The following is a 22,888-nucleotide window of genomic DNA, read 5'->3' as shown; positions in this document are numbered from 1 at the left end:
TGATACAGTTTCCACAAGAGACAGGATCTATGGCCAGATGGAAAACCTGAAGAATGTTTTAAAGAAGCATTCTTGAAAGTATCTCAAAAAAAGTGCAGAGCCATGGCTGTTCCCTGGCAAAGAAAAGGCCAAAGAAAGGCTGTGTAAAGGATGCTACCTACTGTCTGTACACAGTAAATCCTCCTGCGTGACCTCTACAGCTGTCCTTTCTGTATGCAAAGCTTCTTTGAAGTGCCTCATGCTAGCATAAGTAATTTTATAGCTCTTTTCCGTCGTACTGTGCTCCTGAGAGCTAATGTGGAAAACATTGATAGAGCAGTGGAGAATAGTGTGCGCTGCTCTCAGAATAGTCACAGGTTGCTTGCCTAAAGCTCCTTTGGTTTTGCTTTACCCACAGATGGAAGTTTTTGCCTGTTTCAGAATGTATTACAAGTGGCTCTCTGCAATGAACTCCCTTGGTGTCTTGGTGACATGGGTTAATTTAGTGTATACTGCAAAACATGGGGGCAGAATAACAACTCCATTGTATCTGTTAAATGAAAAGGAAGCATGTGACTCTTCCAGTTGTTCAGAGGTGTTTGGCATAGATTAAACTGTGGTCCCTTAGAAACAGTTCTTTTGTATTTCATGAAAGATTGCCTGCCATTTTCCTCTTGATTGAGGCTTTGCAGAGAGCCGAGCCAGCTCATTGTCTGCCTTTCAAAAGCCTTTCCACTCTGTTATAATGATGGCAAATACTTTTTTTCAGAGTGGTTAAGATGCATAAAATCAGAAAAGTCTTTAAGGCAAGACAAAGTTGAGCGAGTGAAAAGTGAAAGCAAAAGCTTTGGGTAACTACAGAAGACGCGTAGCCTCCCCCTGCGATGGGATAGCCGTGGGGAAGCCGTTAGTGAGTGGGAAGAGTGCCACATACACCAGAGACAGCAAGGTATGAGAATGTTTTACGTTGGGAAGATGTGGGCTACAACATGACTGACCAGGCTTATACGCTGACGCCAGTTTTGGGGTTTCAACCGGTGACCGAAAGCGGATGGAGACCTTGGTGCATTGTGTAGCCAGTGGTGGACCCAGCTGGCAGGTGCTAGAGGTGGTCTCGTGGGCCAGCCCCTCCTTGGTGTTCTTCTCCTGGTTCCTCTGTTCCTCCCGGCTCCTGCAGGTTTGTTTCTTGGGGCATTGCCATGCTCTGTGCAGGGTCAGAAAATGGAGGCAGAAACCAAGAGTGGGATCCAAACTCTGGCCGAGGCGGGGAGCAGTACTTCCCAGCACAAACTGCAATCGGAGAACGAGTTGAAAGAAGAACACATCTGGGTTAAGTGATGGATGGATTAGGATATGTAGAGAGGCTACTGAGCACAGAGGGAGTAACTCTGGGGGATGGTGTTGAAAATGTTCTCAGTCTTGCTGAGTGCAACAGCCATTTTTTCTGATGACTAATTGGACAGTTACTCAGTGCTTTGACAGCCTGAGACACAGACTAAAATTGTGGGCTATTAGTCTACTTGGCTGTAATATTTGTGTGCTTTTTTACTCCTTTCCCATAGAATTTAAGTTTAATTGGACTGGCACTGCATAATGTTCTGCTCCCACTTGCTTCGTAATGGTGCACGTGGGCTATGATTCTTTTGTTGTTAAAACAAGTGTGTTGCCTGTGTATGGGTTATTGATTATATACTACGGCAAAGTGTGTTCCCATCCCAGTAACTGGAGCTTTGTCTAGGCCACTGCGTCTTTAAATATACCCCAATTCTTGCACAGTGGAGAAGTGGTTTTAGAAAGCTCTTTTGCTGAACTTTTGCTTCACTAAAGCACTCAAATGAGAAGGTTCATCCAGAAGGACACTGCCTGCTGGGGGCTGCAGGTGGAGTGGTGTCTTTTCAAGGGTAGGCAGGTTGCAGTTAGCGTGATGTGGATGTGAGCACGGGCTTTTCTCTGTGAGTGGTCTGAGCAAGGGAGGGTAAGGAAGCAAGCAGATATAACTGCGGGTTGCCTTTGATCGGATACCTTCAGATAGCCAGAACTGTGCTGACGAGATTATGGGATCTGTTGTGACTGTCAAGGAAAGAGTGTTGCACGGGGAAGATCAGGCATCCTCTATCTGCTGCCGGGAAGTTGTGGGAGTGCATTACAAAATGCTTCGGAGTGTTGCCACTGGGTACATAGTCGATAGGTATCTGAACAGTTGCTTTATATGGGTAGTTGAGGGGGTTGGGGGCAGGATTTGATGGTGGGGGGTTTAATTGGTTTTGGATTTTTACGTGCATTGAGGTTTTGTTACGTTTATTGGTTTTACTTCATGTTGAAAACCAAACCCGGAACTACAGACAAAAGCTTTTTAAATTAAGCTAATCGTTATTATAATACTGTCCTGACTTGTCTCATGGTCATTCACACTTCCTTTTGTAAGGTTAACTTCAACACCACAGTCCGCAGGCAAATCATTTACAAGAATCAGCACCTCATGAATTCAACCAGTCTTTGAGTTGTTGAGGTGGTGAGTTTGAAAGGCAAGTGATGTAAATGTTTGCGCCCTGCTAGACTCTTCACAGATGATCTTTCTGTGCAGCACAGTGGGAAATGTTATAATTAAATGAATGCAACAGTGACAGATACTTCTGAACTCAACCTGCATGTGTACGTGTGTGCGTGTGTGTTTGTGTGGTTTCCTTGGGCTTTTTTTTTTAAACCAAAGGCTTGCGTGCTCTAGAGAAATACTAGACTTGTTAACTACTGATATTACTGAAATCAGCTGGTACCTGCATCCTTATGCAAAAAACGTTCCTGTTATTTCTATGGAGTTCGGTTGGTGACTTGTCTGCTGAGACGGCGGGGTTATCCTCCGGTTCTGGGAGCAAAGGCTCAGATGACTGTGGTACATGCTGGGTGGAGGGGGAAAACCTCCTCTAAAACTCTCCCTGATTTTCTTGTGCCACTTAGGTTGTCTCCTCACAGCAGAGTCACTTCTTTGTGAGACCGTCTCCTACCCTGCAGTTCTTCCCTGCTGCGCCGTTGGTTTGTTCTGGGGGTGAGAAGGGACCACGCACCCCCACAGCAGGAGGTGGCAGGGGGTGGAGGGGTGTCACACTGCCGGAGCCTCTCCCCAACTGGGCTGGTTGCATTCTGTCCCACCTGGAGTAAGGTGACTGGTGGGATGCTGTGCCCAGCCTGTCCCCCGGCCAGCTGCCCCTACCCAGGGCGAGCATGCTGCAGGCTTGCAAGGCAAACTGCACGTGGACTGCAGCCAGCTGGGGGGCACGACTGGAAAGCACAGCGTGTGGGACTGGGTGCAGGGCAGGGACTTCTCGGGTAGAGCAGGAGATGTTTGCACCTCTCTTCCTTCCACAGAGGAAAATGAAAGCAAACCGGACCACAGATGCCTTCAACCACTGTGCTGATGGGCATCTGTAATCTGTTAAAAAATTTTTTTCCCAGTTGTGCTGGGTCTGACCTGTCTACTCTTTTTCATTTTCCAAATTTTTCATTTTTCAAATAAAATTTTAATTTTTCATTTTTCAAATAAAAAGCTTGGTTTTCTCTAACATTTTGATTAAAAAAAACCACACTTGAAGACTTGATTATTTTTTTCTCCATTGCACAGGGAGGGAAGCAGTGTCTGGGTGGGTGAGGTCAGTCATTTGTTGCTGTATGGTGAATCCATGTAGCTGCAGGGGGTACCCGGCGTGTCCTCTGGATCTCTGCTGCCTACTGGAAGGCTTCAGCACTGCAGACTGAAGATTATTTCAGTGATATATTCACTGCTGTGCACTCAGGGACTGCTCAAGTTTTCCATCCTTAGCAGTGAAGATGTTTTTCTGCAAGCCATGGCTTTTATTTTTCCATTTCTTTCATACCTGGACAGCCTCATTCTTTTCCAGGTTTTCTCCCGGTGTTTAAGAAAGAGAAATGCAGCACTGCTGACATGTTCCAGGTGAAGGCCAGAGGCCAGAAAAATAATCTCTGTCTTTTTGACTTGGTAACAAATCTGGAGTGATAGAGGCACAACAGCTGTGGAGCACTGTGATACCCTCCTGATTTCAAAAGAAGGCGGCTTTAAGGAAGGGTGGTTTGGGATGTCTGATCAAAGTGATGTGAGCAGTGGAGATGGGGCAGTCTGTGGGTTGGGAGGAAGCAGTACAGTCGATTTTTGTCATCTAAAAGATTAAGGGGAAAAAAGGCAGAAGGGAACTTCAGGAGGCTTTTTTTACCCCCAAGTGGTTTTCATGTCCCCTGTGATGTTAGTCCATTAAAACAAAGGTACGTGGTGGGTGGCATCCATGCCTTAACACGGAGAACTTCTGAGGAGTTGGTGCCTTGATATGTCAAGGTTGGATCCAGGAGCATGAGCGGAGGCTGCTGAGCCGTGGGACAGAGGAAACCTTGGGATGAGGGTGAGGGGGCTGTTCGCTTCTTGTGTCTGATCGCAGTCTGGTTTCAAGGTGTTTCAAGCAAGGTAGAAGTTGACATTGTGGATGTGGAAGTCCAAAGGATGGTGGTGATGGAGACTGAATTCCAGCAAGGGAAATATTTTCTTGGCTTTTGGCCTGGATGTGGTGGGAGTTTAATCTTTGTCATTAAGCTCTGCTGGTTGTCAGTGGTAATAGGAGGTGAAGAGGCTAAAACATTCTCCTGTAGTTCTGCAAAAAGTAATCTGGTGGGGAAATAACTCTGAGTCTCAGCAAAGGTTGAACAGAATCGAGTTGCCAAGGCCCCTTGTTCTGCCCCCAGAAGGTCACAGGTGGCTGGCTCAAACTTGCCTCTCCTGCTCAGAGCTCCCTTCTGAAAAGCAGGCAGAGAAACACGTAAAATATTAATAGGTTTAATCTTCCTCTGCAAATGAAGTTCAGGTTTGGCTGGTCCATCGCATTAGCTGCTGAGCTCAGTGGCTGTTCCCTCCCGGTGGGTTGACTTGCGAAGGCTGGTGGCATTAAGAACTAACCAAAGAGCAGAGCAGATGAGAAAGTACCCAGACCTGGAAGGAAATAAACCTATAAAAATAAGAGGGTTTTTGTTTTCAGCAATCACTTTTTGTTTTGGTTTTAAACGTACAAAAGGGATATTTAGGCTGAACATCGTAGAAACCGTGACAGTGTTCGAAGATTTCCAGTACAGCAGTGAAGCACGTTGCTGGAAGCACCTTAGAAACCCTGTGCACAGTGGGACCATCCAGCTTTGGCCATGCTCCTGGAGATGGAGGGTGGCTGACGAGGGCCGGTTTTCCTCTTGGTGGTGCTTGGAGAGCTTGATCTGCAGTTCCCAAAGCCCAAATGATTTGAATGGAGCCTGTTGATCGCTCTCTCTCTCGTCGTAGCAACGGCTGTGACCTGCAGGCTTCGGCCAGGGTCTTCACTGGAGCACGGGCACAGCTTTTTGGCACAGCGTGGTTCTGCTCCAGGCTTAGGAACGGAGGATTGTGGATCCATAATCCCACTGACAACAAATACCACTGCTGCCTTTGGCATGTCCTTCAACCCATCTCTGCCTCAGTTTCTCAGTCATTAAAGGGAGGACAATATTCATTGATTTTTTAACTTCCCCCCCCAAGGGCTCCTGAGGACTAGTTTGTCGGTATTTATAGAAGCTTTTAAAAGCACCATTACTGCTGTGTGCTCCCATCAGTAATAAAGACCAGTTTGGAGCTTTGACCTGTTGTGAGCTTTTAAGCAATAATATTGGTTGAAAATCCTGAGTGACTAGACTGTCTTAAAAGTCTTGGTGGTATGGTGATGTTAGCCAACAAGTTTAATTTTTGGAGGACAGTTTCTGTTGCCTGGTCAGGAGCATGGTGTGTTGATAGTAAGACAGTTCTTCCTTTCAGATATGTGATGCATTGAAGTTTTTTCAATTGGCTTTACCCACTCCATTTTTCTCATGCAGCAGAAGACAGATGGTATCTGCAAAATGAAGTACCTTTATTTCCTCCTTTACATTGCTTCCCATCCCATTATCTCAGGCACTCATATTTGTGGTGCTGTTTTGCCAATATATAGAAACCAGGTTTCCAAGGAAAGGAGAGGTTTTAGTCTTAGTGCTGCTGATGTGGGATGTGCTTCTGTCATGCAGCAATTGTGATGAGCTATGTAGTGTTCATCAAGGAACCACTTGAAACTCTCCGAGATAAAAAAAATCAGTGGGTTTTGTTGATGATGTTGGTTTTGTCTTTTTTTTTTTTTTTTTTTTTTGAGGGGGGGGGAACATACTTGACTCTGAAGGCCAGATCCAAATGTTGCAACTTCCTAGAACTTCGTGGGACTTGCAGCTGTGGTCCTTGGTGGAACAGACAGTCACAGCACAAAGTCCTCCATCCAGACTCAGGAAACCCCTTCCCAAGTTAAAAGCAGTTGCAGAGGACCGGCTAATTCTTCAGTGCATGGTTGGTTAGCAAGAACTGAGGAGATAAAAATACACAAAGTGACCAGTTGCCATCCTGATGCTATATGAAGGTCCTTCACTGCAGCTTATAGCATTGTGGTTTTGATGCCACTGCAATATCCTTGCCATGGTGTCTTGAGGTTTTGGGGAAGGGAACACATCGATTCCTGCAGCTTGTAGCGCTGGTGACAGGGGCATTTTGGCTTTGCAGGCTTGCGGAAGGTCATGGTCCGTGCCCATCGGCAGGCTTGGTGCTGGCAGGATGAATGGTACGGGCTCACCATTGAGGATATCCGGCAGCTGGAGAAGGAGGCACAGTTGATGCTGGCTCAGAAGATGGCCCAGTTCTGCAGTGAAAATGATACTGAACAGCACGGCGTCAAAGACGCTCCTGGTGAGAAGGATGTTGAAGCCAAAACAGTTTCACCTGTAGACACAGAAGATGCTGCTGGTAACAGTGAAACAGTCTCTGGGAGATCACTCACCAAGCAGTGGTCCACCTCTTCCAAGTCGTCACGGTCTTCAAAGAGAGGAGGTAAGATGCTGCGGATGACTTGCTCTTCTGAGCTGCATGGGAGGTGGGCTTTTGGGGGGTAGGACTGTGTCTGCTTTGGCTGGCACCTTTGGGGCAATGCATTTATCTCCTGTAAGTCCTTTTAACTCAGAGGCCTTCTCTGCTGGTGTGGCAGGCTCAGGCTTCTCAGGTGACCTGTTAGGGATTTGGGAATGTTTCTAGCCATCACCTAACTGTGACTCAGTGGCACGTGGCAGAATTCTTGCCAATCTCAAAAGCGGAGAACCTATGAAAAAACAGTAGAAGAGCGGGTAGCAGCTGGCTGGAGCGTTGGGTCTCAGAAGAAGACAAACAGCAGCACAGGGAGAGTTGGTTGCTGTTACCTAAGAACCACTGGTGGCTTTTCTGAGACCTGGCCCTTCAGCAGGGTTCCCTTTCTGCACACCTGCTGTGTCACAGAACCGGCTGGGCTGTGGGTCGCTGTTAACTGCCTCTGGTTTTGCAGGGGGCAGCTGCAGCAGGCACCCCGTGCTCCTTGGCCGGGCGTACACACCGCTGTGTGCCATTCATTTCAAAAGTGGGTGTTCGGCTCCGTGGGTGCTGCAGTGCAGCTCACACAGCAAAGCAACCCCCTTAGCTACTGGGGAGCTGAAGGCAGGTACCCCCAAAAAAATGAGTGGGGGTACTACTTCCCCTGGTGATAACATGCAGTAGCTGTTTGGAGACCAGACCTTGCAGTCTGGGATTAGGTGGGACCATGGATTACGTTTATGTTGCCTTTGACATACCATTCAGGAAGCTTTCAGGATTTTGCTGTTAAAGCCCTGTGCTGTGGATACCCTCTAGGGATTCGCTCAGTCCTGAATTTTGTCATGCACCGCTCCCTAGGCAGTCACCATTTTTTGCTGTACTAATCTCTTCCCTCCCATGGACCATTCTGTACAAAGGGGTGAATCCCCAGCGAGGCACAGACAGAAGGCTTGAACCCTCAGCAATTCCCTCTCCTTTTAGTTAAGCACAGCTGATCACAGGGTAATAGCAGCTCTCACAGCAAGAGGGCAAAAAAAAAAAAAAAAAAAAATCTTGATTTTTTTCTGGAAACCCCAAGAGGCAGCATTTCTTCCAGTGACGGTGGAAGGGGACATCTGGGTGAGTGAAGCTTCTTCATCTCTCATACGCACTAAATACTGTGGGTTGAGTCTCCATTTTCATTTACCACTCCATCACGGATTTCATCGCGGGGTGAATGAGAGATGAGCAGTAGTTGTACCTTGCGATGACTCACTGGAGTGAGCCCCAGGGAAGAACCTACCAGATGCTTCGTAAATCATTGTATAAAGATAAAAATGCTGGCTGCTTTGCTTGCACCAGGATTTTATGTTGATGTGCCCATCTCTCATTATGCTCTTGGTTATGACCCCCCTCTTCCACGGCTGACATGTTCACTGGAAGCTGTGGTTTTCAGACCTCTCAGGATTTCGCTTGAAGGTTTTCTGCTGGTAGCAAAGCATGAATTTTTTATTTTTTAAAAAAAAAAAAAACAACTTGCAGAATGTCTCAGCTTTTACAAGAAAAAGTAATGAAAGAAATGAATTGTGATGTGCTGGGAAGTACGTCATGCAGATATTTTAATCCTTCTTCATGCTGGCAGCATATTAACATATGGAAGCCAGGAGGGCTGTCTCCACTTACCGCTACCTCCAGCTGAAAAAAAGCAACGCCTTTTCTCCAAAAGATCTCAGTCCTTTCTGTACCATCTGAGCAAGACCTCTGGTGATAGCAGGACCCTTGTCACCATCCCATATGTTATTATATGCTCTATTTTTAGCAACTATTATGCTAGTGCCTTGACGTCACTCCAGCACGAATTAGCTCTGCTCTGCCAACCTCCTTGCTGGCTGCTCCCTGAAGGGTGGGTGGTGGGGTGGTTGGGGGCTGCTGAGCCAACGCTGAGCTGCAAGGAGATGACTCCACGCGGGGTCTCCATCCTCTTTCCATGTGACAACCGGGTAGCATAATGAAAAGGATTTTATTTATATCTATTTAACGCTGCTACAACAATAGTATGAAATGGCTCATGCAGCTGTCACAGTAACCAGAGCCTTTCAGTGTCTTTGTGTATGCTAAACGAGAATTTGTCAGTCTCCTCGGGTTTTTGCTGTGTTGGGGTAGGTGGCTGCTGAAAGTGCTTTGTGTGCACTGTGTGGCATGCCAGAGCCTTCTGAAAGAGGGGAGAAACCTCTCTCGTCATTCTCTGGACAGTGCTCCCTTCAGCAGGCGGCTGTTCTGTTATAGGTTCAGCCAAGAGCTCGGGCTGGATCATGGCTAAATTATATTTGGTGGGGGGAAAAAAAAAAAGGCAAAAAAAAAAGCTGTAATACGTTTATATTTAGTGCAGGGAACTCTGGAGATGAAAATGAAAGGGAACAGGGAGGTGTGAGAACAGGAGGGCAAACAAACCAAAAAGGACCGTCGGGTTTTCTCTTCACTCCATCAGGACAGTGGCTCTGACAGCTCCCTATGAAGTAGTTGGATAGCACTTTGTTTAAATCATTCAAGTTTAAAGTTTAAATAGATCTCTAATCCAATTTGTGTGGAAGCAATTTCCTTCCAGAAAACAGATCATTTCTATCCAGGCTGCTCTGCTTAGCTACCCACCCGAAAGTTAGCGAAGCAGAGGCATGGTTTGTGTGCTGATTAGAGGCACGAAGAAAGCTTCCAATCAGCCTGCTTCCTTCCTAATTGCAAACTTTAAAACCCAGCTGATTTTGCACGTCCTACTAACAATTATAAATAGCTGCCATTCAAAATAGCATAAGAGTGATACAAACAGCTTGCTTTAATGTAGCATCTTGCTGGCAGGTTCTAACAACAGTAAACAAACAGGATCTGTAAAGCGGTACGCTGACATCACACCAGCATCATCGGGGTTTTGTGTTTTTGATATTGCAGCAGTGAATTTTCATAGAGAACACACGACTCTTCCTCCAGCCAAGATCATGTTGGGAACTCTCCGTCTTGTCGATGTAGCGTATCACATAAGGCTTTTTTGTTTCTTCCAGCAAGTCCCTCACGCCATAGTATCTCCGAGTGGAGGATGCAGAGCATTGCCAGAGATTCAGATGACAGCTCAGATGATGAATTCTTTGATGCACATGGTATGTGGAGCCTAAATCACCATCGTTTGTTTCTTGAAACGGTGGGGTAAGAGAACGGAAGGCACGAGGGTGGGGGGTAAGTGGGGAAGGAAGCGAGACCTGTTTTGCTTTGTTTGAAGTCTTTTCCTTTCTAACCAAGATACGTGCAGCATCAGCGCAGCTTCTTCCAGCATCCCCAGCATCACCTAGCAGACTCTTATATTTAATGCAGCAACATTTCAGTTTCAGTGTGATCTATTTGAAGGGGTCTTGAACAGTCTTAACCTTTGGAGCTGTGTTGTCTTTGGTGCAAGTGAGTGTGGGTAAAATTCAGGAATACGAACTGGATTGTGGGTGTGTCCTAATGATTCTGATTCAGTATGACTGATTATTTTTCTCATTTATTTTTTTAATCAGGAGGAGGTATGATTCATTGCCCTGTCTGGGCCTGAAAAAACCCAAGTTTGCCTTTATTAACTCCTTATTCTCCCATTCCAAGAAATACAGTAGTGAATGCAACAGGGTGCTTCAGGTGCCAAAATTAATCAGTGTTGATTCCAGAATTCTCCCAGTAATTTTGACTGTCTGTATTAGGAGAAACTGTGTCGTTGTTTTTCCTCTGTGCATGTGAAGAAGCTTTGTTCCACTGCACTCATTTTATATATTGTACTTAATACGTATTTCAGCCTGAAGGGCTCTGTCTCTATTGACGACAGATGGACTCTTCTCTTGGCTTGTAATGCTAATCTAAGTTGGATGCGCAGTGCGTGCTGATGAAGTTGGTGACCTTTCTGTGAAATGCAATTGTTAGAAGATGACACCCCAGTTTTGTAAAGCAGAACTTCACTGATGTTCAGCTAGAGTTCAGTCTCAAAAAATTGATAGTATCGTGTTCCAGAGGAGTTCCTGCATCAAGTGTTTGGGCATGCATCTCGAATTCCGGGGTAGAAAGTGGCATGCTATTGTAGAGTGACTTGCACAATAGCAGCTGAAATGGCCAGGATGTGTGCAAGGGAGGGAATGATTGTCTCTCTCACCTGGAAGGAGAAGGGCCAACTTAGTTTTAAGTGTCTCTCTTGATTAACTTACGTAGCATCTACAGAAACTATGTAAGGAATTTATTGTAGCAATATACAAACAAGAAAAGAGGAGTGAGTCATCAAAATGGCATCATTGCTATCCACACTGTTTTTTGCCTTTTTAATTACTGAGTAATAAAATTGAGATAGAGGCGGCTCTGCCTCCATCCAGGGCCCCAGGGACTCCCTTACGTGCTCCTAACAGGCCTCGGAAGGAGAATTAACAAAAATGAGCCTTGTGCCACAGTTAGCATCAGCACCTCTGTTGCAATACTTCTAGGAGCTTGCTAACAGAAGCAGCAGCTCCTCCTCTGCTAGCACACGGCGTGTCTCCGTTGACGTACAGCCTGTCCTCTGCAGTCCGCCTGGTGGGTTTGAAGAGTCTGCCTGCCTGGTCTGATGAGATTTTGGCTTGTGAATTGAAGCCTGGATGCTTGTGCTGTTTGACACAGCCCTCTCTTTGGGAGGGACCTCTTACTGCCCCTTGTCCCCCAGGGACATGGCCCAGCTCCGGGTCTGCGAGCAGGGATGAAGCACTGCTTGCAGCTCATCCTGCAAGGCAGGCTGGCAGAGTCGGTGCCATGGGAACTGGCACAGATCAGGATGTGAGTCGACACCAAGCACAGTTCCTCGGAAGTGCTTCCCATCTATACACGCACGTTTCCTCGCCGTGCAGTGGGTGTAACCTGGGCCCGGGAAGATTTCTCATCATCGGCTTCCCCCTCGTCTTCATTCACTCGCATACTCTGGTAGAGTTAGTGACAAATACAGTAATATCTAATATCTATCCTGTAATAAATGCTAATAATGGGAGTAATATCCCATTCGGTGATCGCTTGAGCAGCCATAAGGGCTGTAATTAAACCTCTCAAGGAAATAAGTTTAATATTTAGATTAAGTTGCTGGAGGAGCTTTGAGTGTAATCTTCCTCTTAATTCTCTGCCAGCCTGTGCGTTGCATGCTTGTGCTTTCCACTTGCTCTGAACAGGTAGCTCTGCACTCCCTTGTGCAGGGAAATGGGGATTTACTCAGATTTTTTTTCGATAGCTGAGAAAGGAAATGGCATGCTGATGCAAAGTTTCCAGGTTGCTCTCTTTTTATGGTCAAAGTGTAAATAGAAGCTCCTAAAAATAATTGGTCTTTGCTTGGCTCTGCACTTAGTTCCCTTCATATATATATTATTTTTTTAAGCTATTGCTCAGATTTGCTGGAAAGATGGATATATTTCATAACCTTTTTGTTCCCCATCCTAGTATTCTTCCAACTAATCATTTTTAGTAACTGTACAGCAACAAGAAAAGCGGAATCCCAGGCTGGGACTCTGAAGAATTACAGCTTTTAGATCTATAAGACATCTGTAATTACTGCTGTTTATTATTATGTTTATAACTCTTTATTAAATTTACAAGCCCAGTATTTTCAGGGAAGAAATACTAAGTGCAGGAACAATAAATAAATTAGAAAGCACTTAACTTCTGTAACAAAAGATGCGTCATCAGTATAAAAAAAGAGAAAGGAAGGGGGGAAAGAAAGGAAGCAGCAACCCAAACCAAAGGTGTTTTGATCTTGTAGGACTGGCACTGCCGTTGTTTGTTTTCCTGTGGGTTCAAGCAGGAGCTGCGGGGCTCTGTTTCCTTCCCAGGACCTTGCCAGGACTGGGCAGGAGGCACAGAGGCTGCCTGGTGCCCTGTCCCGCTCACAGTGGCTCTGCGCTCTCCCCGACACAGGTGGCTCCATCAGGCTGCTGCTGTCCCAGAGAACCTCTGGTTTGCTGTAAACATTCCTGCAAGCCCTGTCTCAGCTCCAGGCTGGCTGCCCTGCGTTCAGGCTTGGGCTGGGAGTGAGCTCATCACACGAGATGGATAGCCTAGCCCTGGCCAGGAGGCATGGGGGGTGGGGGGGGCCTGGCCACTGGGGGCACTGGGATGAATTCTTCCAGCACTGTGGCTGCTCGTCACTTGTTCGGTGATGTGTCCGTGGGGCTCAGCTGCTTGTTCCCATGTGGATGTACCAGCAAAGGCCCGTGGACGGGCCAGGCTGGACCCTGCCTGTGTCAGTCTTTCACTGCAGTGAACTGGGGTTCTGCCCTCCAGCACAGAGCACAAGCCTGGCTTCCAGTGTCACCCCCCCATAGCCCTCCTGTCTCCCCTAACCTGGATAACTCCTCTGATGTCTGCTACAGAGCAAGGCTGGCAATCTTTCTTATGTTTGGATACTCCTGTGGGGTGTTCTGTAGGGTCTCTCCTTTATATGTCTCTTCCTTTTCATTACACTTCTAGGAACATAATATTTTGGGGATCCTTATTCTTTATCAACTGTAGCAAAACTGAGCCAGAGGATCCAGAAGATCCTGAGACAGAAGTGCCAGATACGTGCACTCAGTATGATCAAAAAAAAGTCTCATCTCCTAAGGCAATCAGGCTAAAGATAGCCTAGGGAGTTCACGTTTCCTTTATTACTCATGCCTTTTTAGGTATTCAGTCCTATTAACAATAGTGATCCCTGTTCCTGCTTCCCCTGGTGACATCCCGCAGCTTTCAGACAGCTCTGGGAGGATCCCAGGGGCAAACGTTGCTGTGTCCTCTCCTGTACCTGGAACATTCCGACTGCTTTAGCATCATCAGAAAGTATGGCAAAAAAACGGTCAAACTCAGTACCTGCAATGGTAACATTAAAAATCCATGTTATTTTTTCCAGGCTTTAGGAGTTTTGTTTGTTCAAAACATGCAACTAAAACATTTTGTTTACTTTTCAAAAAGTGCGTTGTTTTTTATATAACAAAAGCTGGTAAAGTATCAGGTTTTATTATGACTTAAGCCATCCAAATGTTTATGAAATTTCACAGTCATGGGGCCTTAATTTTAATTAAAATTCTGTTCTGTGCTCCTGTATGTATACATGTTTTTGTGTGTGTGACTCTGAAAAAAAAAATATTTTTTTTTTAAAGAGGACTTGTCTGACAATGAGGAAATGTTCCCGAAAGAAATAACCAAATGGAGTTCCAATGATCTGATGGATAAAATTGAAACCCCCGAATGCGATGATGTCCAGGGTAATTTTGTCTTTTCTAAGTAAAAACTGCATGCGATATTTCACAGTATTTCTAGGCAGTTGTTACAGCTGCCATCTGAAGAAGGTAAAACTTGTTATCCTCATCTCACAAAAGGAAAAGTTGAGACTGAGCATAAAAATGACTGCCCAGTGCTGCCAAAAAAGAATTGCCCAGTAGGAGCTGGGATAACACTTGATTTTCTTTTATTTTCCACCTTGTTTAGGCTCCTTTATGTGCCAGCCAGGCTTCTCTTGTATAATGATGAAATATTCCAGCTCCATCTGGAATGACTTGAATTTCTCCTGACTCTTCTTTCCTCTCGCTCCATCCTTTGTTATTGTCTGTATCTGCCTCAGTTTTATGTTATGCTCATCATTATGAAATTGTGAAAGGAAGCTAGCTCCTCAGCCGGCTTGATTCACATAGCAGCACGGTGGAAGACGACACTCAGGCTTTCTGGTACAAAGTCTATCTGTGTAGGCGCAGACGTATGAACGTATCAGATCTCTGCTCCCCCAGCACAGTTCAAGCAATTCTTTTTATTTTCCCACAAACCAATCCCTCCTGACAGTTGTGCAGGGATTTCCCATTGTTGCCATCCTTAATAAAGTGATGACAGCGGATTGCTGTAATGAGAGAAGAGCTCACTAATGTTTTCAGTGCTTACCGAGGTTATGAGATACAAACTGCTGGAAAATAAGTGACCCGGCGTTGCCCAGGCTTCTCAGGTGGAAGGAGGTGGGGGGGAGGGAGAGGGCAATTTGATGAGATAATTAAGGCAATGAGGCAGAAGAGGCTGAGGGGTGTTGGCACAAACAGTGCCTGTGCCAAATGACATCTTGCAGTGCTGATGTTTTAAACCCCTGTGCTTCCAGGTGACTTGTATCACGAGACATCAGCAGAGTACCATGTTGGCTCCAGCGTGGAGAGGCTCAGCATCATTGAAGTAAGTGGTTCCGTTTCTTGCAGTGAGATCCTTTGTTGCTGGATGATGTCTGTGTGGGGTAAGTGGCGTAAACGCCTCCCTTTGCTGTGAGCACCATCTCGCCTTTGTGTGTCCTTCTGAGCTGCGCTAGCGTGCTGTGTACTTCATGGCTAGGTTTAAGGGATTATTTCACCTGTCTTTTGAACAGCATACAGAAAATACTCTGTAGTTTGCAGACAGTTCCATGTATCCAGCTGAAAAAAAACCCAAACTAATCCTGTGGGGATAGCTGCAGCCCGAGGCACTGATGGGTAGAGCTGTCCTGCTAATGCCAAACGAGCTGGCGTGGACGTGGGAGAGGGAGAGCCACATCACTGCAGCACCAAGGTGCAGGCTGCGGTGGTCCAAGTGACACAGCTCGGCTGTAGCCCCCTCTTTGGAGCTTTTCAGGGTCTTGTTTGGAAACCAGTTACAGCAGAGCCTGTACGAGCACTCTGGGTGAAATGAGAAATAAATAATAACACACGCACCTACCCCAGCTTTCTAGGCTTGCAGATACAGGCGTCTGCAATTCGGCGTCCCAGCGAGACAGTGCATCTTGGAGCGGCCGTCCTCATCCTGCCCTTAAAGCATCGGCCTGTCTGTGCTGCAGGGATGATGTAGGTGTTTGCAGAGTGCCTTAAGTTATGTCATGGTCTATCAAAGACCATGAGCCTGGTTTTGGTATTACTCTGTGTGCCAGGCTGTAAGTTCCTGGTGGTTTGGCTTTTTCAAATTAGACTGAGAGCTCAAGGGCCACGGGGAGAGTGGGTGGCTGCGGTCAGGAACAGCTCTGGTCAACTCAAGATAAGCAAGTCACAGCCCGAAGATTTCTCGTAGAGCTCAGGATGGTGTGGAGAACTTGTTGTCTTCGTCAGAAGGCTGTACAAACTCAACCCCCTCCTTTTCTGCCTTTGTTTTAGACAAAGAACAGACTTCAAAGTGGAAAAGACGGTTATTTGTAGCTGTTCACGGTTTACTAAAATAGTATGAAATTCCTAGCCACCATTGCAGTGACTTTCAGGTGAAGAGCCTCCATCACCAAAAGGTAGTTGAGGAATCAGGTGTCTTAAGAGACTCCAGATCTTACAAGAAAGTTCTAAATAGCCACCTCCACCCCTAAACTAACCATTCCCTACTTCCTTCAAGAGCAGAGGTTAATGAACTGAAAGGGAAAGGTGCCTCCAAATGACTGCTGATAAACTTCTGGATGACCTGAGCTTGGTGACTCATGTTGTTCTCCGAATGAGCACTTAAAACACTTGGCTGAAAGCAAAAGCAGTGCTGAGAGTGCTCCTTCCGTGCCTCCAGCCAGGCAGAAGTTCACTTTGCAGGTGCTGTAAACTGGAATCGCAGAAGGTTTAAAGAGCAGGCATTAATACGGTGTAATGGTACTAAATAATTAAAGGCCATTCTTATGCAGGAGGTCTGGAAAATCTTTATTACCGACTTGGATGTGAATTTTAATACTTCTGGTGGGCTGTGTATTAAGACATGTTTTAACATTATCTGGTAAAAATGTAAGCTAGTTGTTAGGTTGCTAATGTGTGCCTGGGCATGCTTTCCTCCCACCAGCAGGTTTGTCAGGGGCTCAGTCACTGCTCAAGGGACAACAGGTGACTAAAGATGCTAAAATTAGAAAAATTTGCCAAATGGAAAATACTGCTGCCCTCCACCCCTCCCGCCTCCCCCCTCCCAGTGGCTGTTTCTCAGCCTCACAGGGAGTTGCCCTGGATGTTCTCAGATACCGTCTCTGCTAGCGCAAGGGATAAGGCACAGGGGGAAAGATCAGAACGTGCTGTCATGTATCTCAGAGGTGTTGGGTGGGGGATTTGAGTCCGTATGGGAGCCATAAACACTGAAAACCCTGGTAGCAGATAGATATTAAAAATAGTTACTGCTCCATTGTGTTATCAAATGTGACCAGTACAAATGGGTGCTCTTGTCCCCGCTCCTTGGGCATCCGGATTGGGCTTGGCCGTGCTGGCAGGGCACTTGATGGTAACCCGCTCTGCAGGTACAACTCCCTCCTTCCCCCAAACTACAGCCTGTCTCATTAGGCAAGGAATCTATTCAACATAATAAGCAAATGTCTTGGACAGCCGAGGTAAAAACTTCACTGTGTTCATGCAGCAGGCTCCCAGCCAGATGTCGGTCAGTCCTTGGGTCACAGGGTCTTGAAGTTTTATCTTTTCAGTCCCTCTTTTGCAGTAGCATAAGCAAATGTGGGGTCTTACTTACAACTTCTCTTGCAGGCAAATAGATGTAGTGACTGATCTCTTCCTACAGCTTTTCCCCAGTCACTCGCCACTCGCTGACCTGTTTGATCTTGTTTGTTAATTGTGCTGAATGTGTTTGACTGTCAACTGCCGCAGCTGAGCTCGGCACCCCAACAGAAAGCAACACCCGTCTTTTATTTATTTTTCCACTCTAATGCACACAAGTAATGTCTCTACTGCTGCCATGTTTCACCTGGTTACAGTTTTATGCAATTTTTTTTTTTAACTTTCAGCATTCCTTCTGCTTAGGACAGCTGGTTACGCTGAGGCTGAGGCGGTGTGTGTGCATTTGTGCATGCGCATGTGTAGGGTAAGAGACCTGGCAGGAGTAGTGAGGTTCTCGGCTGTTGTATCCAGGTGTATCTAATGCCAGTTTCCATAAAGTAGGAATACTCCTTCTTGAAGACAGTTTAATTTCTTACCCACAAGCCTGCAGATGTTACGCTAAACCCTCCCATCTCCTGTGTTTAGAGGCCTGATTTTTGGTTTGCACTTACTCAGGATCAGTTTAGACTCTTGTGCTTGCGCCTGCACTTCCTTTGACTGAATTGCCTCTCTCCCCTGCCTAGCTTTCTTTACCGTGTTTGAGAGCAGGCATCTCCATCTGCCTGCAGAAAGTCTCCATGCTGCTTCCAAGGCCTTGTAGCATGGCTGATACTGTTTCTGCTGGAAATACCTCGCTTCAGGGATTTTGTCTCATCCCTGACTAGGCTCGATGTGGATAGTGCATTTCTTGTACGCACCATGTGTGAGCCTGGGGAAGAAAAGGTGATAACGTTTGCATAACATGCACTTGGATCATATAAACCCTCTTTGCAAAATAAGCCTTTCTGCTGTGCTTTCGTTCCCACCTAGGATGAGTCGGTGCAGCCATTAATGCAGCCAAGTAAAATCCATGTCCTCCTCTTGGTACTCCATGGAGGGAACATCTTGGACTCAGGAAGCGGTGACCAGAGCTCTAAGCAAGGGGATGTCAACACCATCACGACAGTGTTTGACACGGTGATGAGGGTACATTACCCAGCTGCTCTTGGACACATTGCCATCAGGCTAGTCCCTTGCCCAGCCATCTGCTCCGAAGCATTTTCACTGGTGTCCAGGTAAGTTGATGCTACTTTGTCACGGAGATACACGTATAAAATTTCAGTCTTGGTTTTTAGGTTTTTTATTTGCTACTCTGAAATGTTCTGCATGTAGTATTGAAAGCTCTGACCACACTTTGAGAATGCACTTACTAATATACTAGAGAGGCATTCAATCTCGATTTCATACTTAGCTGTAGTGAATACAGTAATCATGCATCAAGAGTTCTGAGATTGATTTATTTTAATTAATCCAATAAATACTAAGGCTTTAATTCCTTGTCTGAGGGTTGTTCTGTCAATGTAAATATGTTGTCCTTGAAGACTTAGGTTTGATGGGAGGGAAAGATTTATTAAGCCCTCACCCATTCGCAGCGGAATAAATAGCCTTTCTATCTTGAGGCTTTTTTTAATGAACCACAATACTGACTGCGCTGTCTGCAAATGGGTTTCCCCATCTGTATGTTAGGCTGAACATTTTCAATGTCTCTTGCCCTACTCAGCCTCAGCCCATACAGTTACGACGAAGGCTGCCTGTCCAACAGCCAGGATCACATTCCCCTTGCTGCGCTCCCTCTGCTAGCAACATCATCCCCACAGTACCAAGAAGCAGTAGCCACAGTCATCGTCAGAGCCAACCAGGCCTACAGCGAGTTCATCAAATCCCAGGAGGGCATGTCATTCAACGGCCAGGTGAGCCAGCAGCTCTTGATAGCCACAGGGAAAGGAAGAGCAAGTGAAGCAATTTCCTCCTGAAGCTCTCTTTGTCCATTAATCTCTCAGGAGGCATGGAAACATGACAGTGTTGGGCTGCAATAAGAAACTGGTGCGTTTCCATTTCTTTCTTTCTGAGAGAGAGATTATTGCTTATGCTCTGTCTTGTACCTTTGGGATTCCAAGGAAACCCTGAGCTTGCGTTCAGAAATGAAGCTACAAAGCTGTGAAGTTAATCAGTTTTCAGCATGACACACCTTTCCGAATCAGGAATGCTACCTTTGTTACTACACAGGATCTCTGCTCTCATTGCAAACCAACCCCGTTTAAGCATTCCCACCTTTGAAGGACCTTCAGCAGCTTGTGCTGGGGTTGTCGCAGAAGTGGGTTTCTTTTTTTGACACCGTGTGGCCACTGCACCCCATAAAAGACCCTGACTGAGCCTCGCACCTTTGTGAGCAGAGTGACTCTCTAGCCCCATGAGGTTTGAGCCGTCGGACTAGCTGTCACGTTGCACTGCTGTAGTGTCATTTATCCACCCAGAGATTCTTCCCAGCCAGCACTGTGCCCAGGGACCCAGGCAGCCCCCTCCTACGCAGGGATCTCGGTGCCTACCTGCCCGGTACCCTTGGAGGCAGGACAGTGTTACCTCCTCAGGGTCCGAACGCGGGGCAGAAGCACAGGGGAGCTTGCCTGAGGCAGCACAGACAGCTGGCAAGGAGGGAATCAAGCTTGGCTTTCTGAGGCTGGAGTTAGTGCTCTGATCGGTGCTCTGGTGCTTTCACTTCAGTTGGTTGGTGAGGACAGCCAGAACTCTGTCTGTCCATCAATATCAGCGATGTTAGATAACAAGAGTCTGCAGGGTATTACGGGATGTTTGTTGACTGAATAGTTTTACTGATGAAAGCACTGGGCATCCTGTTACTGCAGCTTTCCTAGGTACCATCCAGCATCCCGTTTAAATGTCAGCTCTGAACTGAAATCAAGGAGCCTTTTCCCCCCCTCTCTTTCTTCCCCTGCCTCTGTTGCATTTTTCAGGTCTGCTTGGTAGGGGACTGTGTTGGAGGAATCCTGGGATTTGATGCCTTATGCTACAGCAATCAGACTGTGTCCGAGAGCCAGAACAGCAGTCGGCGAGGGAGCGTTGTGAGTGTCCAGGTAATGCTGGCTCCCAGTGTGAACTGGGAATGGGTCTGCTGGCCACAGCGCCTCCATGGCCCCCCTTTTTAGTAAGGATCTTTTCACCAAGCAACAAAGACTATTCCTTACCAGTGGCAAACATGTCTCTTAAGGTGCATATATGTCTCCGTTTGGGTGTGTTTGCTCTGAATGGGGATGCTTCACCCTCTGGTGTGAAGTGTCACCCACACCCTTAGGGGAAGTGGTTTGGTCTGAGATACCGTCTTGCCCTGAACTGGATCTTGGGGTAGATAGGGAAAGGAGGATGGAAGGAGAAGGTTATGATGCAGGTGTATTCCTGGGTCAGCTGTTAAGAGTGCTAAATCTGTATATTTCAAATCCCAGGATACCGACCTCCTGTCTCCTGGAATAACGGTGAACAACAGCTATTGTTCCAGTGGCTCTAACCTGGAAGCCAGCAGACACCTCAGCAGGAGTAACATTGATATTCCCCGTAGCAACGGAGAAGATCCAAAGAAGCAGCTGCCACGGAAAAGGAGCGATTCATCAACCTATGAACTGGACACGATAAAGCAGCATCAAGCCTTTCTTTCAAGGTAAGATTTTGAAGGAACAGAACCAGCAATATTCTGGAGCTGAGATCGGTGCATCTGTGAAACCCAAACGTTGCTTTGTCATCCTGTTACAAGCACGGTGTAAGAAATTGTGTTTAATTTAGAGTAGAGGGGTATAGATCTCGGTGTGTTGTGTATGCAAAAAAAATAATTAACAGCTGCCTTGCTGAGTGACAGTGAGAGAATCCAGTTGCTCTGCTGCATCTGTATTACAGTCACACCTTCACCCTGTTGCTCGACAGCCAAGGCAGTCAGGTAACGGCTTTTTTGCTGTGCCACAAGCGTGTGATGGAGGTCATACAGCAAACACAGAAGTGGTGTGAGGGGAGGCGGTGGAGCAGGACTTTGTATTTATTTCAAAGCGTGTGCGAAAGGTGGTTTTGAGTTGGCTGGCCTGTTCTTGGGAAAGGTGGGTGTGAGCTGAGTAGCCTTTCGTTTTGGCCCAGTTCAAGTGTGAGGTTGAGTTGTGGTGCCCTTTCCTGCTGCCCTGGTGGCAGGATGCTCTGGATGGGACACCCTGAACCCTAGCTGCTCAGCTGGTTTATGGAGCAACCTTCAGTTGCACGTGAGGATTGTTCTGTTTATGGAAAATCTGACAAAGGAGCCCAAGTCCTCTGTGTGGAGCGGGGACAGGGGATTGTACTCTGTCCTCTGCCGCAGCTGCTGAGTTGTACCAAGGCCACGATTCAAATTTGTCACTTGCTATCGAAGCCCCCAGTATTGTAATCCTAAGCGTTTTTGAATGGACCCTCAGGAACTTACCCGTTAACATAACCAATAGAATTTTCATAGCAGCCTTCCCGTTGCTGCTGGTTGTTCAGGGATTACTTCTGTAAGCCCAGAGGCTTTTTCTGACTGAATCATCATCTTCAGCCTGTGGAACTGGACAGCCCAGACCTTTTCCTCCTGCAGGCCCGGAGGAACTGCAGCATCCTCTTAACCCCTCTTCCCCCATGTCTCAGGTACTGAGGAGCATGTCCCCCCACCAGCAAACACCGTTACAGGCAATGCAACTGTCCCCTCGGCTGTTCCTTTTGCCCTGTGCCAAGCTGAAGGCTTGTCCCACACTTCTGCCCCTCCTTTGCTGCTTGGAATCACTGCTTCAGCACAGGGACTTGTGTTGTCCTGCCGTGTCAGGGGCCCTTTTATATAAAAGATTTGTGGGAGAGAGGAAGTATCAAAGGGAATGCGGCTGGTGCACGGAGATACTGTGTTCAGAAAGACAGCTGCATTTACAAAAACCACAATAAGCTTCTTGGCTATTTCCAGCAGGTTAATAAAAGGCAATCAGTTTCTTGTTCTTACCTTACCAAAACAGCCTCCTGTATTACAGGAGAAAATATGAGTCGTGCAGAAATGTGCTGTTTCTCCTCCTTGTTACTGACCCCAGGGGCACAGCCTCAGCTAAGGAAAGGGGGCTGGCATCTTGATGCAGTTTTACATCTAGTTTAGAGTTAAGTGCTGAGCCTGACATGGGTAGTGGATTGCACAGTTTATCATTTCAAATAGATTTGTCCTGGTCCTGGTCCTTCCTGCTCCATCTCCAAAGGATTCTGCCCACTCCCAACATGAAGAACCTGGGGGTCCCTGGCAAGGGTTGTCAGTGTTCAACGCTCTGATGGATTGGTGCATCTTTTTCTTTTAGAGTTTTTTATCTTTTTAATCTACTGTTAGACCTTGAGAAATTAGTTAGAGATTAGAGAAACGTCTCTCTTCCCACAGCCGAAGAGCAAGATTCCCTCGGGAAAGGGGCAGGCTGAAGCTGCTGTATGAGCTCTCTCCGTACCTCTCCTGCTCCGCGCTGGGGTGCAGTGGTTCACCTCTTCCCCCCAGCCCCCCCATATGCCAGCAGGGCGTCACACAGGGGCTGTCCCTGGACCTTGTGCTTACAGCCGTCATTACTGAGCAGCGCAGCCAACAGCAGAATGTCCCTTTGGCCTCTTTGTC

At 46.8% G+C, this 22,888-nt stretch overlaps 1 protein-coding gene across 13 annotated transcripts in view; it reads left to right on the top strand.

The window, feature by feature from the left end:
- Positions 1–22,888, top strand: part of PITPNM2 (phosphatidylinositol transfer protein membrane associated 2) — a 141,394-nt gene that overhangs the window by 90,747 nt on the left and 27,759 nt on the right. For all 13 annotated transcript variants that reach the window (XR_005830146.1, XM_040610466.1, XM_040610475.1 and 10 more), the window contains exons 7-14: positions 6,578–6,901; positions 9,943–10,038; positions 14,044–14,148; positions 15,024–15,094; positions 18,247–18,491; positions 18,977–19,166; positions 20,226–20,345; positions 20,712–20,923. Coding sequence is in view for 12 of the 13 variants with exons in the window: in XM_040610466.1 (XP_040466400.1) it covers positions 6,578–6,901; positions 9,943–10,038; positions 14,044–14,148; positions 15,024–15,094; positions 18,247–18,491; positions 18,977–19,166; positions 20,226–20,345; positions 20,712–20,923 (1,363 nt within the window). In the remaining variant the exon portion in view is untranslated. The remainder of the gene's footprint in view (positions 1–6,577; positions 6,902–9,942; positions 10,039–14,043; positions 14,149–15,023; positions 15,095–18,246; positions 18,492–18,976; positions 19,167–20,225; positions 20,346–20,711; positions 20,924–22,888) is intronic.

The sequence above is a fragment of the Falco naumanni genome, chromosome 1, assembly GCF_017639655.2.
Source record: "Falco naumanni isolate bFalNau1 chromosome 1, bFalNau1.pat, whole genome shotgun sequence".
Lineage (NCBI taxonomy): Eukaryota > Metazoa > Chordata > Aves > Falconiformes > Falconidae > Falco > Falco naumanni.
Note: the sequence above shows the minus strand (reverse complement) of the source record. Positions and strands in the feature narration are given on the sequence as shown.